This window comes from Malaclemys terrapin, chromosome 2 (genome assembly GCF_027887155.1).
Source record: "Malaclemys terrapin pileata isolate rMalTer1 chromosome 2, rMalTer1.hap1, whole genome shotgun sequence".
Taxonomy (NCBI): domain Eukaryota; kingdom Metazoa; phylum Chordata; order Testudines; family Emydidae; genus Malaclemys; species Malaclemys terrapin.
This window is the reverse complement of record NC_071506.1, coordinates 186568386-186584175: the sequence shown is the minus strand read 5'-3', so window position 1 is coordinate 186584175 and position 15790 is coordinate 186568386. Positions and strand designations below refer to the sequence as shown.

At 41.5% G+C, this 15790-nt stretch overlaps 1 protein-coding gene across 8 annotated transcripts in view; it reads right to left on the bottom strand.

Annotated features, from left to right (window-relative positions):
* TNS3 (tensin 3) overlaps positions 1 to 15790 on the bottom strand; it is a 434958-nt gene that overhangs the window by 21397 nt on the left and 397771 nt on the right. For all 8 annotated transcript variants that reach the window (XM_054019057.1, XM_054019050.1, XM_054019049.1 and 5 more), the window contains 4 exons: positions 10770 to 10941; positions 7655 to 8301; positions 6870 to 6956; positions 2048 to 2179 (listed from right to left, as the gene is read on the bottom strand). In XM_054019057.1, the coding sequence (XP_053875032.1) occupies positions 2048 to 2179; positions 6870 to 6956; positions 7655 to 8301; positions 10770 to 10941 (1038 nt within the window). The remainder of the gene's footprint in view (positions 1 to 2047; positions 2180 to 6869; positions 6957 to 7654; positions 8302 to 10769; positions 10942 to 15790) is intronic.

Sequence of the window (15790 nt, the reverse complement as noted above, 5' to 3'; positions counted from 1 at the left end):
CAAGTGACACAAACAGTACATTGACAGAATTACAGAATCCCCTTCCCCAAAAGAGTCACCCGAATAAATGAGCATACCCCAAAGTAATGGGCAACTCTCGTAACATGACACAAGGTTATTTAGGTTTGTCAGGATTGGAGAGGACTTTGAGGAGAGACCTAAATAAGCTAGGTGAACAGGGAACATGATGGTAAATGGAGTTCAATGTCAATAAATAGAAAGTAGTGTAAATTGGAGGGAAATTCCATATGGCTTACAGAGTTCTAAAGTAACTGTATCAACGCAAGAAAGGGACCTAGGTGTCACTGTAGACAATGGAAACCACAACTCAGTGTGCAGCTCAGTGTGGTCACCAAAGCAAACAAGATGTTAGGATACATAAGAAATGGAATAGAGAATAATACGGAGAATGTTATAATGTTACTATATAAATCAATGGTGCAGCCTCATCCAGAACGTTATGTGCAGTCCTGATTACCCCATCTCACAGATACTACAGAAGGGTAGCGAGAATGATCAGAGGCCTGGAAAAAATTACTAGGAAGAGAAACTGAAAAGATTGGGATTGTTTCTTTTAGCAACAAGATGAATAAGTGGTGACGTTATGGAAGTGAATAAAATACTGAAGAGTATTGAGAAGGTAGATCAGGAACTACTGTTCTTCCTGACTCAAACACAAGAAGAAAGCGACTTTGAATTAAATTAAAATGTGGCAAATCCAAAACTTATAAAAGGAAATACATTTTACCCATCATGTAATTAGACTCATTGCCACAGGAAGCTGTTGAGGCCAAGAACTTAGAAATATTTTTTTAAAAGGGATTTTAAAAATATGTTTATCAGAGTTATATTAATGATAAAATTTTGGAAAGTATATTAAACCTCATATTTCAGGATATGTGCCAATCTCTAATTATTAAAGATCAGCATGAATGTGGGGGACAGATTATCCCACATCTGTCTATTCCAGGGTTCTTATACCTTGCTCTGAAGCATCTGGTACTGGCATTATCAGAGGCAGGATATTGAACTATACTAGCCTTCGGTCTGATCCAGTGAGGCAATTCCTATGTTCCTATGCTCCTTTTAAATCTGGAATAATGAAATCCAAGCGCCAGACCAAAAGTGCACTTGAAATAATTGGAAGAAGGAACAAAGGGCAGAAACGCTCCAAACAGACATTAACAGCTGCTATTTTTCAGTCAATCTAATTTCCTGCAGTTCTTTACCTCATTGGGCAACATTTACCAATAGATACAAAGGGTTCTGAAAGACAAAAGTAGCAGCAAGGAGGTCAGTAGACATGATCAGAGCCAAGAACACGTCTTAGACACTGCCTCCTGAGTTTCCATAAGCTGCCTAATGCATTCCATATGCTCTTTTCATTTTCCCCTTCAGGACAGACAGATATAAGTTATATGTTACATCACAGGAGCCTGAGGGAACACATCTGCCAAACTGCTTCTTGTTTAGCTACGCTAATTTTTCTCAGATTTATTTCTGATGTACTGTTGTCTCAAAACAAATTCCCAGGCCAAAAAAGTTCCATCTTCCATCAAGGCAAAAGTTGTGCATGGTGGTATTTGGCATCATACTGAGCCTTAGATCAAAACCAGACTTCTAATGACGGAGGAGGCTCAGATAGTGAGTTGGTGCTGGATTCCTGTTCCGATAACATTGTACAGTACATGCACATCCAAGCTGTGTATATAATTACCAACCTGTGTATGAAACTAGCAAGCACGACACAAACATTTTCCACAAACCCACTTGGAGAGATTCTTATTCGCACTGTAAGGAATCCAAATTGAGACTTCTGATTTGATTGACTCAGAATTGCACCTCTTGACATTTTAATTATGGAGAAGGGAGGATTTCTCTGAATTCTATATAGTAGTTAGGTCTTGCACACTCTATGCAACAAAGTGATTTAGTTGGGAATTGGTCCTGCTTTGAGCAGGGGGTTGGACTAGATTACCACCTGAGGTCCCTTCCAACCTTGATATTCTATGGTTCTATGAAAGTAAAGATGGGAGTCATACAGTACCTTTCTTGTTTAACTGCAGCACTGAAGGAGGAGGTGTAGCAACTTTCATTGCCAGGCCATAGGCTCCCCTGAAAGAATGGCTGTCTCGAACAATGAATGACCCTGGTTCCTTGTCCTTCAGAACGGCAATGGCTGCAAAGGATTCAGAGAGAGATTGAGAAAAGTGTTTCAGTTCAAGTAATAAACACAAAGGTACTGTTTCAAATCCTCATTTAAAGCACTAGTAAAGAATGCCAGGTTCTTTTGTCTCCCTCCCCACTGCCTTGGAACAGAATCAAAACTTTGGATCTTAACTCTGGATATGATTTTGGTATCTATACAATGCGCAGATAGCACCAGATTGTGAACCCCTTGCTCATACTGAATAGTACCTTACTATATGTGTAGCCTAAAGGGCTCACAATCTCACCCACAGTTTTACATGTTCAAAGCACTGTACACACATTAATTAACTAATCCCCATAATATACATGTGAGACAGGCAAATATTATATAGTAGAGACCAGGCAGAATCAAAACTGCAGATCTCTTTTTTGGGGTGGGGCACACTCTCAGGCTGGCAACACTGATTTCAAGCCCTGATATGGAGTATGTTACTATTAATCCTATTTGCAAAAATGGTAAAGGCTTTACAGGAAAACATCCTTTAAGATACAGAACCATCTTCTCTTTCTGCCTTTGAGAGACCAATTCGGAGACATCTCAGCAAACAGTGGCTGGCAAATTGGCAAACACTGTACCTGGCCTGAACATGCACTAACATGCTCACAATTCCCTGCAATCAGAGAAGAGCCAGCACTTTCCTTCTCCAACGCTCTGTCCCAGCATGCATGTGCTTTTAGGCAAAGAGGAAAAGTTGATTCCTGAAGCTATTTTGTTTGCTCATTAAAAAGTGTAATTGGGAGTATGGGCACAATAGTCAGCGTGACTAGAAACTGTTGCTTTCTCTTCTACACAGTCCCAACAACAAGCACACATTTGTCATCCTCCACCAACAAGACAGCCGAGTGGCATACAGTGCCAAGGCATTGCAAGCTACAGTACAGGTATTCTCTCCCTCTTCTCTCATTTTAAGCAGGGAAGGAGGTGCAAGTAGGCATATACTTGCATTTTGAGAGTCTGAGAATTGGAATACTTTTTGTTCTGTGATCTTTGCCTGGGGATTGTGAGTTGGATTATACATAGCAAGACTGGCTTCCAGAGAGGTTGCTGCATGCCTTTGAATCAAAGTGCTCAGTAGCTCAGGGTCAGGAAGCCAAGGGCTTAACTTTTCTTTGAATAACCGTGGCAAAGTCCAGGGTCATATAACAGGGTGCAGAATGGTGTGATTCCTCCGAATACCTTTGCAGAGTTCTGACTACTTTTCAGACTGTTTCTTTACACTCATTGCTTAAATTTTAACCAGTCTCCTGCATGTCTAATACTCAGCAATGCTGCAAAGAAAACCCAGGGAGAGCCTGATTCTGATTTTGGAGTCTTTACATTGTGCATCGTGTCTTGTATGCACATGGCAAGGTCTTTCTGCCTTTTGTAAACACAATAAAATTTTCCAAGGTTGGAACAAATGTTAAATCACAGAAATTGCATATATACTGGTGACTTCCTGCACACACTGGTTAACTACACAGGCAAATCACGGAACTGCAAATATAAATATTCAGACTCCTGCATGAATAAGCAAATGCAGCGGTTTGCAAGTTCATGTGAATTTTGTACAGTAACTCCCCACTTAACGTCCTCTCGCTTAATGTTGCTTCAATGTTACGTCCCTGCTCCATTACAGAACATGCTCGGTTAAACTTGTGTGATGCTCCCCTATAACGTTGTTTGGCCGCCTGCTTTGTCCACGTCTGACAGCCCCCTTATCAGCTCCCCTACGTCCCCCCACCCCAGCGCCTCCGACCCACCGGCAGACCCCATGGATCAGCACCTACCCCCTGCCTCCTGCCAGTGGCAATCAGCTGGTTTGCGGCGTTTAGGAAGGAGGGGAAGGGAGGGAGGAGGGAGGCTGCGCGCCATGTCCTTGCTCCTCCCCCCAGCCTCCTGAACGCTGCAAGACAGCTGATTGCCGTGGGCAAGAGGTAGCAGGAACAGGGGGAAGGTGCTGATCCGCAGGGTCTGCTGGCGGGCAGGAGGCAAGGGGGGTGGGTGTGGGGGACGTAGGGGAGCTGATAGGGGTGCTGCCAACCTGTTTAATACCTGTATTAAATTGCTTGTTTAAAATATATATAATGCCTTTTATCTGGCAAAAAAAAAAAAAAAAATTCCCTGGAACCTAACCTCCCCTATTTACATTAATTCTTATGGGGAAATTGGATTCGCTTAACATCGTTTTGCTTAAAGTAGCATTTTTCAGGAACATTACAACATTAAGTGAGGAGTTACTGTACTGCTCATCTATAAAAGATGTAAACATGGAGGTGGGTGGGGAGGAGAGAAAACGAATAGATTACTGTACTAATATGCATTGAGGCTAATGTGGTGAATATGCAAAACGGCAATTCAAGAGAGTGTTTGCCTAATCCTTTTAACTACATACTAGATCACAGTTTCCATCTGTCATAGGATTCCTCCCTCAGGCAAAGGAAAAGAAACACTCACACCCACACCTCCCATAATGTTGGTATTTTTAAAAAGGGGAAGAGAGATTATATTGGATGGACAAAAGTGAATATTAAACTGTTGGGAAGCATATTTTTAACTTGTGCAAGCAGCAGCCTGTTAGTTTTATTCTTTTCCTCTTTGGGCTCAACAAGTCAAGAGTCATTCTTTGAACATTCAATTCACTAATGGGTCCTAGACTAGTAAATCCTAAACCCAAGAAGTGTAAATCTTCTGTTTTTTACTACCTTCTTTTCCCCTGTGCTTGTGCTTTTATCTGCACTGTAAGAAGCTGCAGACAACCTCACAGTCTCAGAAAGTATGCAATTCATCATCTGCTGAAGGCTATGTTGACTGTGGTTCAGTGGGACAATGTTAAAGGCCTTCCAATTAGAGAAAACTATACTTTGACTATAAAAACTATGTCCGATTCCAACAGCCTCATTTTTGCTATCTGACATACAGTCTGATCTGGATCAGTCATAGAGCTGTCATATTCCATTAAGCAGGACTCAGACTAATTGAATGTTACAATTTACTTATATGTATGCACGGATTGTCTTCTCATATAGCAGCTGTTTGTAAAGCACATAGCACACTGTAAGTGCTATTGCAAAGAGAGAATGTAATATATGTATTATTATATTGCCTTATCTCTGGGTGTGCCTGTAAAATGGAAATGGAGTTTTCCTTGGGGAACAACAACACAGGGACATCCAAATATATAATAAACTGTTAGAATTATAAACTTCTCCAAAATTCTGCAGCCTGAAATTCTGTAGCCACAGTCTGATGCAACCTATATTAATCTTAAACATCACTAAATCATAATCCTCTGGGTGCTGCATCTATACGTACTCAGGTGAAGCCTCTAACTGCCAAATGCTGTGACCAGACAACAGGAGATGGATCAACTGATAATTGCCCTTTTCTGTTCATTTCCTCTGAAGCATCTGGCACTGGCCACTGTCAGAAGACAGGCTACTCGGCTAGATGGACCATTGGTCTGACCCAGTATGGCTGTTCTTATGTCTCAGAGTGACGTAAGTGAGGTGGAGGGGTTTTTTTGGAATACATGTGCATGTAAAAATTATATATCTCTATATAAATATTCCCCAGAGGATTATAGTTCATTGATGTGAAGGATTAATACAGGCCACTGTATGGGAAGACTCCCCTGATTTATTTCCTGACACCTCCTCGCACAGAGTAAAAGTTACCAAGAGCTTTGGGTTGAAAGAACCCTGGGTAACAGCCATCTGAGACAGAAGTTGCAGAATTCCAGACTGCCAACTTTCAGAGAAATTTCTTATTCTGGATAGTCTATCATTTTTTTGGATGTCCCTATCGTGCTGATACCCAGGAAAAATACTTTCCATTTCCCATCCTCATTGTACAAGCAGAGATACAGTTAAGGCACTAAAAACTGTAACTTGTGGAATGAGCATAGGAAGTATAGAACCATTGACAACTGGCAGCTAACTATAAAAGCAACTGTAACAGTTGCAGGCAGTGGCTGAGGTGTCTTGGTAGATCTGCATGAGAGAAGCTTGCTTTGTATTATACTTGGTTCTCAATACAATTCTCTGAACTGTTAGCATTAAATTCACGTACACTTAAAGGACATAGGGCTGACTCCATGCCAGATGAGCACTCAGTTACCTGAGATGATAGGTATAGGTAGCTTTTTGCCCTGCCTCTCCAAATCCTGGAGGCCAAATTGTCCTGTCAGTGCAAGTTAGAGCAGGCTTAGGATAACTTGTACTGGTGAATAATGATCCCTTTAGCCAGGATCACCAGAGCACATTGTGCTTTCCTCCCCTCTGCATTCCTCCAGCATGCCCTGGAAAGTTCCCCAGTGCCAGGGAGAAGAGACTGGAGGGGCTGGCTATGACAGTCCTTAATTCCCCAAGGGAAAATCTTCAGCTGCTGCCATTAAGACCCCTGTGGGTCATTCCAGAGGGGCTGAAGATCTGGCCCAAACTAAAACCAAAGTTCTTTGTCACTTTCTTAAGGGTTATTTAACAAGCCTACAAATTCAGTCCTCCTACTAAACTGGGTGTTTTGCCTAAGGGCCTCAAGTCCTTCTATTGCTAAGGCCAGAATTATTTTTACATTTGTATGTAAGAAATCTAGACTCCAGACACCAGAAATTTATACAGAGCACTCTGAACAGCCCTTCTGCAGCTGAACACCACACAGCAGATGATATTTGGTATACCTTGTTCTCTTGAAATATCTGGCTTATACCAGAACTTGGATGTATCTTGGACAAATTTTACGGTCACGTGTTTATCGCCTGGGTTTTCTGTTAAATAAAGGTAAAAGAAAATTAAAAAAATAAATATACACCATAACTGCAAAGGGCATTTCCTGCTGTTAGCTCTCACCTCGGACAGTGAGGTGCTGATTAATTTCGGAATTCAGAGTTCAACCACAGGAGGTGGGAGGAAAGGAACCCCATAATTAAACTAGTAGTCTGGGGGAGTTCTGAAGCTGCTCTGAGAAATAAAACATACAGCTTGATACTTTGACTACTGCTTTTAGAGTTCCATTTCTCACAAGCAATAAAATATGAAAACTCAAGAGTTATAAAGCTATATTAAACATCTAGCTCCTCAGTAAGGCCTGGCTAAGTCTGAACACAGACCAGATGATAAACAGCCACATTCAAAGTATTCTTGCCATGAGCCTAGCAAGGATGCAGGACAAAGCCAGCCATTATTAAGAGGAATTGGCCCAGTCACCACTTACTTGTGGGCTGGCAGCAGAGAGAGGGCTGCATTTGACTGACACACCCAAAAAGGCTCAGAGAAAGCACTCTGGAGTTTTGTCTTTAGAAACAATATATCTAAAATCAGTGAAGTGTCTCCTCTTACTACAAACATTCACTTAGTTCACTATTCAACATCCACTATTTTATGAAGTAGCTAACATCCCACACTGCTCACACGCTCATATAAAAGTGTCAATTTAACTATAAATACATCCTGGCATAAAACCTACCTGGCAAAGGGGAAGTGCTTAAAACTTTTGAAAAGTCTGGAAGGACATTTGGGAATGGGATGCTGATCGTGCTCCCACTATGAGGGCTGGAGAAGCCACTTGAAGAAGGAGAGATGGAGCCAAAAGAACGGTCTCCCTCAGAAGTCCTCTTCTTCTCTGGAAGAGGTGGCTGTGGGTGCAGGTTCATTCCATGGTGCTGTTGAATTGTGCTATTCTGGCTTTTGTGTCCAGAGGCCATTGTTAGCAAGTTGTGGGCCAAAAAGCCATTGTCCGCTGTACTTGCCAATGGTGAGCTCATAGTTTTGGGAGAGCTGCTAGCATTGGCCATGAAAACAGGTTGTTTCTCCTCCAGTGGTGGGCTACTGCTTACGTTGGTCCCACCATAGTTCAGGTAGGCCCGGGCACTGGGATGGGCAGCAGGTTCTTGTTGCGGACCTAAGGACGAATCCTCTCGGCTGTTCAAAGAGATGACTTGCAATCCTGGGGATTGGAAATGGGACAAGAGCGAGCCATCCTGGATGGGGCTTGAAAATTCTGAGGACACAAGGTAATTTCCTGTAGGCCTGCTGTTCTCCAGCACTGAGAGCTGGGGCGAAGCGGTGGACTTAGTGTTGCTTTCTAGCCAGTGGCATTCAGTTGCAGAAGGGCTGTTCAAAAAGAAAATGTCACAATCAAATCATTCCCATATGCCCTGAAAACATTTCATTGCACAATGCCTTTATTCCAGTCTTTAGCAATAATCTTTAATAGCAATAAATACTCATCTTCACAAAGACAACAAATCCTGACACTTCTATGGCACTTTCCACACACGTAGTCTCAAGACACTTTAATTAATTGAGCCTCACAACATATAAGGTATGCGTGATTATCCTCATTTGACAGATAGGGAAACTGAGACACCAATGGTTCAGAGACTTGCCCAAAGTCACACAATAAATCAGTGACAGAGCCAGAAATAGTATCCAAGGCTCTTGACTCCTCGGACTGTGACGTAACAGTAAGATCATTCACATTACAAACGAGGGTAGTAAGGTCCATTGGGAAACGTAAGTACATATAAGAAGGGCAAAGAAAATAGAGCAGAACACAGAAGGCAGCATGCAACACTAGAGACACTTTTTCCAAGGTTTTGCTTTACCTATGAAACTAGAGGCTTGAACATTAAACACAGGACTGCTCCATGTCTGAATAATTTTATATATCAATGTGCAGAACTCCCTACCCCCTGCCCCAAACACAATCTCTCTCCATGACAAGAGTTTGGAAAGGCAAAGACAGTTTATTCCCCACCACCACAAACACACACTTCTAAAAGTCTACTGTACTGAAGCTATGGCTGAAAAATATATTTGCTAGTACTTGTTATAGAGAGGGGGGTTAAGGGTGGGGCTAGGTTGGCAAGGGAGAACAAGTCTGCACTGTATAAATGAAGGAGAAAAAATTGAGTTAAGAACTTAAAAGCATAGAGAAGGGATTTAGTTGAAAGGCCACAGTGGAAATGGATGCCAGATCTTTGCATGCCACAGAAACTGCACAATAACACAAGGAATGGAAATAAAGAAATAAAGACAAAATTAAAAAGTTGAAAAGCTCAGGATAGTTTGAAAAGAAATGAGAAGTATTAGAAAGAAAGGAACAAAGTTTCAAGATGAACTTTAAAATGAGGGACTTACAATTTGATTTTTTAATGATTTCATATTGCCAGCCTTGGCAGTGCCTGATGCTGAGGTCTTAACTCTCTATTTGCACTTCATGGTTATTTATAATAACAAGTCACATCTTGTCAGACTGCAGTTCTAAGATATGTTATTGGAGATTTGTAAATATGATTCACAACTTCTCAGGTGGGGAATACCCTTTCTCTAAGCACTGGTTTTAAAGGAAACCAGCAGAAGGGAAAAGAAACCGAAAGCATCAGGATGCTTTGAGCTTGACACTTCAGCCAGCTAGCATCAGCTAATGGAAGGGCAGTTCTGAAAACTACTGTGAAAAAGACGCCAATCAGCCATGAATAGAGATGGTAATTAGACACACTCAGAGATGTGGAAGGTGAGATCAATAATAATCAAACAGTGAAGGGATGGGGGTGCGGGCAAAGACAGTAGCTATCCACCTAGGAGTCTGGGAACAGGAAACCCTATTTGGGATGGCTGTGAACTCTGCTATTGGGGCTGTTCATAATCTTCTCATTGTTACTCTGTAGCTTCTCCCGTGTGCTTGTTGTATCCACCTATTCTCTCTCATTTTATACTTAAATTCTATGCTCTTTGGGACAGGGATCAGCTCTTTTATGTCCTTATACTATGCCCAGCACAATGACGCCCTGCTCCTTGATTTGGGCCTTAGATGCAACCACAAAACCAACAATAATTAATGATAATGAGGTTTCTGAGGCAACTGGGCACTTGAAAAGGAAATCAATTGTTGACCCTTGGTTTTGCTCTGTCCCTCACAAAAATGTTTTCCCCAAACATCTTAATTATTAGAAGTATATTTGCTAAAATGAGAGAATGATACACATTGTAAGCAGTGTTTATTTGTTCTGCACCAATACGTTTTCAATATGAAATGTTATGGGATTTTCCCCAAATCAGTAAAAAATATCGCGAGCTGTTAGCACTCTGATAAGTGCGTACAAACTTGCACTGACGGATAGCAAAGCAGTAAATTAAAAGAGATTGTGATCTCTTTATGTATTTTGATAGCTAAAAGTTATTCTCAGGCAGATAAACAACTTCTATAATTACTTCTAAAATTCTTAAAAGCCATACACATCCCTTCAATACATGCACGTAATATACCAAAGAACATGCTCAACATTTCTGAAAATCAGGTAATTACTCTCCAAGGACTTATCTTCACTGCGAAGTTACCTTGGGTTCTTACTCAAGTGTTCCCCCAACCCGAGTCACATCCATCCCAAAAAACCTCCTACTCAAACGTGGCAGTTCTTTATCCGAGTTGGCTGGCCTGATAGAGGATAAAAGCTAAAGTCTGAATGTGCTAACATGGTCATTCTGCAGTGCGGACACAGGCCTAATGACACAGCTGGAGACTGATTTTATATGAATCAAACTTCCAGGTAGAAGAAAAAGCCCTGGCAAGTTCCCACCTTTCTCCGGTTGGGATGGGGCTGTTACTGGAAATGGCGCATGCAGATACAAAGGGCCGCTGACATGAAGGAGCTGTCTGCATGTCAGTCCTCAGCAAAGCGGGATTGGTGCCCATGGTGCTGTCAGTCATCACAACCGAGTGGTTAAGGCCTTCCGTGTAACTTCGAGATTCTGTAGTAAATGAAATGAAACACAAAATATTTTAAAAACTCAAATTCTCTGATATCTCAGGTGCAGATTTCATTTAAAAAATTACAAAATAACCTACAGATTTACTGTTCCCTTAGCCCCTTCTTTTAACATGAAACATGCAATAGATATTATTGTTACCTTTATTGAAAAGTTGATCTGATTTAATGAAATTTAAAGTTACAACACTGCATTGACTGTTGTAAATTTCTAGCAAATCAACAAATGAGAGAGAGGGCGGAGGGCACATAACTTCATTACTCAAGTTGATTGATTAACTCTCCAGGGTATGTCCTCTAATTCTTAAGATGTGAAGAGATAAAATTGACTATTTAAAATTCTTTCCCCCATTCCTCACTGCCTGGTAGATGTAAGACACAGGATAGGGAGATGTGTAAGCAAGTTTCACTTAGATTCAGCACGTACAAAATCTGTTCTCCATTCCTTCACTCACTGAATATCTAAGCTTCCTATCACTTTGGCATTTATATAATGCCTGCATCTGTAACTTTCACTCCATGCATCTGAAGAAGTGGGGTTTTTTACCCACGAAAGCTTATGCCCAAATAAATCTGTTAGTCTTTAAGGTGCCACCAGACTCCTTGTTGTTTTGGCATTTTAGGCGCTGATCATTTTCCTTGCTGTTCATTTGTTCAGATGGAAATACAAAGGACAAAATTGGGGTTAAAAGACACTCTAGTGGGACTGGGTTGATCTGGGTTTAGTTGCTGGTGCTGCTGCAGACTTCAGGTGTGACCTTCATCATGAGACATGCACACAAGCAAATTTGCACCCCTCTTGATTGGACTAGTTTAGTTAGGTCAGCACAAAACTCTCCCCAACCCCCCAACCCCAAAATCAGTTCCTAAACCAATTTAGGTCTGTTCTACGTCATTTTTGTACTGATTTTAAATATATCAGCTAGGGGGATGATTTGTTACTGAAATAGTTAAAATCAGTATAGCTCCTAGGCCTGGTCTACACTGGGGGTGGGGTGGGGAATTGATCTAAGATACGCAACTTCAGCTATGAGAATAGCGTAGCTGAAGTCGACGTATCTTAGATTGACTTAGAATCACTTACTTCGCGTTGTCACGGCGCGGGATCGATGGCCGCCGCTCCCCCCTCTCACTGTAGTGGAGTTCCGGAGTCGACGGCAGAGCGATCGGGGATCAATATATTGTGTCTACACTATAAATCGACGATAAATCGATCCCCGATAGATCGATCACTACCCACTGATTCAGCGGGTAGTGTAGACATACCCTTAGTGAGGATGTGGTTAAACTGGTATACAAGTGCTTTTAACTGGTACAGTTTATTCCTCTTCCCTTAGAGGAATAAGCTATATTGGTATAACTGTGTCCATGCTAGGGAGCTGTAGTGCTTTAATTATGCCAGTTGCAAACCATTATCATTTAAAGCAGTACAAAAACTGTGTGTAGACAAGCCCGTAGTTCAATCTGTACAATTTTCTCATATAGATAAGGCCTTACACTCTGATCCTGCAAACACTTAAGCATTTGAATAACTTTGTGCACATGAATAGTTCCATTGACCTCAGTGTTTGCAAGAGTGGAACCTAAACAAGGTGATTACAATGGAAATGCGATGTAATTACTATCCCTTCAGTTAAGACACTTGAAAGAAGACTGAACAAAGCACAAGAAAGCAGATTGTAAAGGACAACTCTGCACTGGCTCTGGGGAATAGCTAAAATGATCTAATGGGTCTTTTCCATATCTAACATTTCTGATTCTGTGAACAGTAAGCTGTATTGGAGAACAAGTCTAAAGTGAAGCCTTCCTTTACACTTCACAGGAGGGCCAGGCAAGTTATATAGTTTGAAGAGGGAGTGAGTGAAGTATTTTAAGACAAATACACGAGATAACAACATGGGCAAATCAATGCTTAGACTGAAGACTATTCAAATTCCTTACATAGCACACATACTGTAGGGAGTAGTAGTATGTCAACCACCACAAATTTAACTTGCAGAGGGAAGAGTTAGAAAGAAAAAAAAAATCAGCTTCCTGCTACTATCCCAGACCTACAAAGTAAACTAAGAAATACTGTAGAAAGGACGTATTTTAAAAAAGAGAATCTGGAGAATGTGAATCTATATCTACTGTAGAGTTGCAGGGCCTGATTCTGGGCTCACACTGGTGTAAATGTGGTCAAAATCAGGTTCGCAGTGTCAAAATACCCCAGGACCAACCCTCAACTGCTGACTTGGGCCAAAATCAACGAGGGCTTCTCTAAACTACGTTTTAGGTGTGATGTTAAAGCCTAAGGACTCAAGCCCTTTAGCGCATGCTGAAGTACAATGGCTTTTTCTTGATTAGAGATTTAGAAGGTGTTAAATAGTTTGAGCTAGAGCCTAACATCACACCTTTAATGTCTAATCTAGACCAAGGAGGCTACCCACCCACCCTTCCGCAGGCTGTTGTAGGCTGTACAGAGCTGGCACAAGGCAAATATTCTATGAAGGTACTTGGCATGCATGCTGGAGAGCTACTCAGGGCTAGGGAGTCCATTTACATAATTTTTCCTCTTCTTGCCATACCTCATTTCTGCATAGAACCTCTGGGTCCTCCCTAAACTCTGGGGTGATCTGCCCTGGGATCATTTTGTAGACAGCATATACAGCTGTCTGGGGCTAATGCAAACTTCACAAAACCAGAAACAAGGCCAAGGATTGACCCGGTATGATTATTTATTTGCATTTCTGACAAGATTCACCTTGCTTCTGGGTTTGCTCCTTAACTGTAAAAGGACTAGGTAGGTACAATGAATCTCGGGGGGCAGAGAGGAGTTACCCTTCACAAACAGTTGAAAGCATCTTACTGAATCTCAGCTAAGTTCATAAGAGCCAATCCAAATTACAAACAACAAACACCCAACATTATTTTTTCTGAAAACAAAGGATGAATTAGGGCTTGATGCTCCGCTGCTTCCACCGTCATTTGCACCGTGCAAAGTGAGAACATACTGGTGGGTGTAAAGCACTGCCATCCTGAGTTAAGTAGCATTTTACAACCACTTGACACAGGCATAAGGCAGTAGAAAACCAGGCACTCTCGCCTGCAAAGACTAAAGTGAAGTCTCTGTTCAACTACCCTCCTGCCCCATACTAATGTAGCAAACTAAGCACTTCCCATGAAAGAAGCTTTGTTTATAATTCAATTAAAAACAAGCTTGCTGAGTATCCTGGCTGTGTCCTCTATTTTCTGATTTAGTGTCTACACTCACAGCACCAGCTGTTAACCCTTTAACACAAGGAACCACACATCTATACAATATTGTAGATTCTGTGGATTCCCATACTCCCGGGGATACATCATGATAGCATCTGTTCACCCCAACGCATTGGTGCTTCTAATCAAGTGCACCTGCTGAATCTATGCCACTATATCTCTTAGCACAGTGACAAGTTAAAGTGCAGTTCTACTTAGAAAAATGACACTGAAAAATTGAATCATATTTATTGTCTCTCAATGTCTCCAGGTCAAATCTGCACATCTTACAAGTAAACAGATGGTTTTCATAATTACCAGTCCTGCAAACTCATCCTGGGATCTGAGAGCCAAACTATTATACATCACCCATAAGAAAAATCTCTACAATTAGAACTTAGATAAGAATTGTGCTGCTTTGTGATCCAGAAGAGAATTCAGCACCCGTACCCATAGCTACATTGCCCCTGCAATGCTACCAAAAACTAAAAAAGTAGTAAGCTTCTTTGTGTTACAGGTGTAAGCAGGGGACTCTGAATACACACACACGGAGATCTACTGAGTAAGAAGGTGCTGTGTTTCACAGTCACTTTTCAGAGCAGAACCATACTTCAAACTGAAACCATTCAATCTACAACACTGCTTATAAATCTCTCTGTTAAACAACCTATAGTGACTCAACCCAACACAGTCATCAGTTACAAAGATGTGGTGATCCTAGCAGTATTTGAATAGCAGGGCTGTCACTACTCCAGCTTTTTGAGGACATGGTCCCACGATGACGGGGGGAAAGAAAAAACCCAGCCAGATTCTGCCACCCTTCCTTACGCTTTAACTCTTTGAATAGTTCATTTCAGTACTACTCGATATGAATATGGGTGCAGAATCTGGCCTCTTCTGATTGAAAAAGTTAGGCCCGATCCTCAGCTGCGCAGACAACTGAGGCGAGTGATGGGGAAAAGGGCTCTAAGCCATGCCACCTTTCTGCTTCTCTGAACCTGGGCTGGCTGAGGCCCTAAATGTCCCAAAGGCTGAATGGATGGGAAATATATGGCCCTAAAGCATCCTGGGAGTTGGTTACAACCCCAAGCAATGAAACTACTACCAGTTTTAAAGGACTGTACAGGGACATGACGCCCTGTATGATAATTGGCAAGTTTTGGCAGTCAAGTCCATTTCTTGATCCGTCCTTCATCATCCAATCAGGTAATGGTACCAAAACTAACAAAAATACAGACTTATGAGTCACAGGAAACCATGTCAGAGGATATTTACCCAGAATATCTCCATATCAATAGCTTCATTTCAAAAGCACATAGAAATGTGTTCTGTAGCTTTATTCTTCCACTACTCACATTCAAGCTGATGAATCCATTCTTTTAGATAGATTTCCTGCCAAACCCTCATGCACAAAGAATAAATTTAAGACATAAAGTGTGTACCAGAAGAGCTGGGTTAGATCAGATCCTGTACCCTGTAAAAGTCATTTATTTTTTGGACATTTGTGTTCCTTTAAAAACAAAAAAAAACCAAAAAAACACTCCCTTCCCAAGCACAAAAGGGACATTCCATGAACTGATATTTTTCTTTCTCCC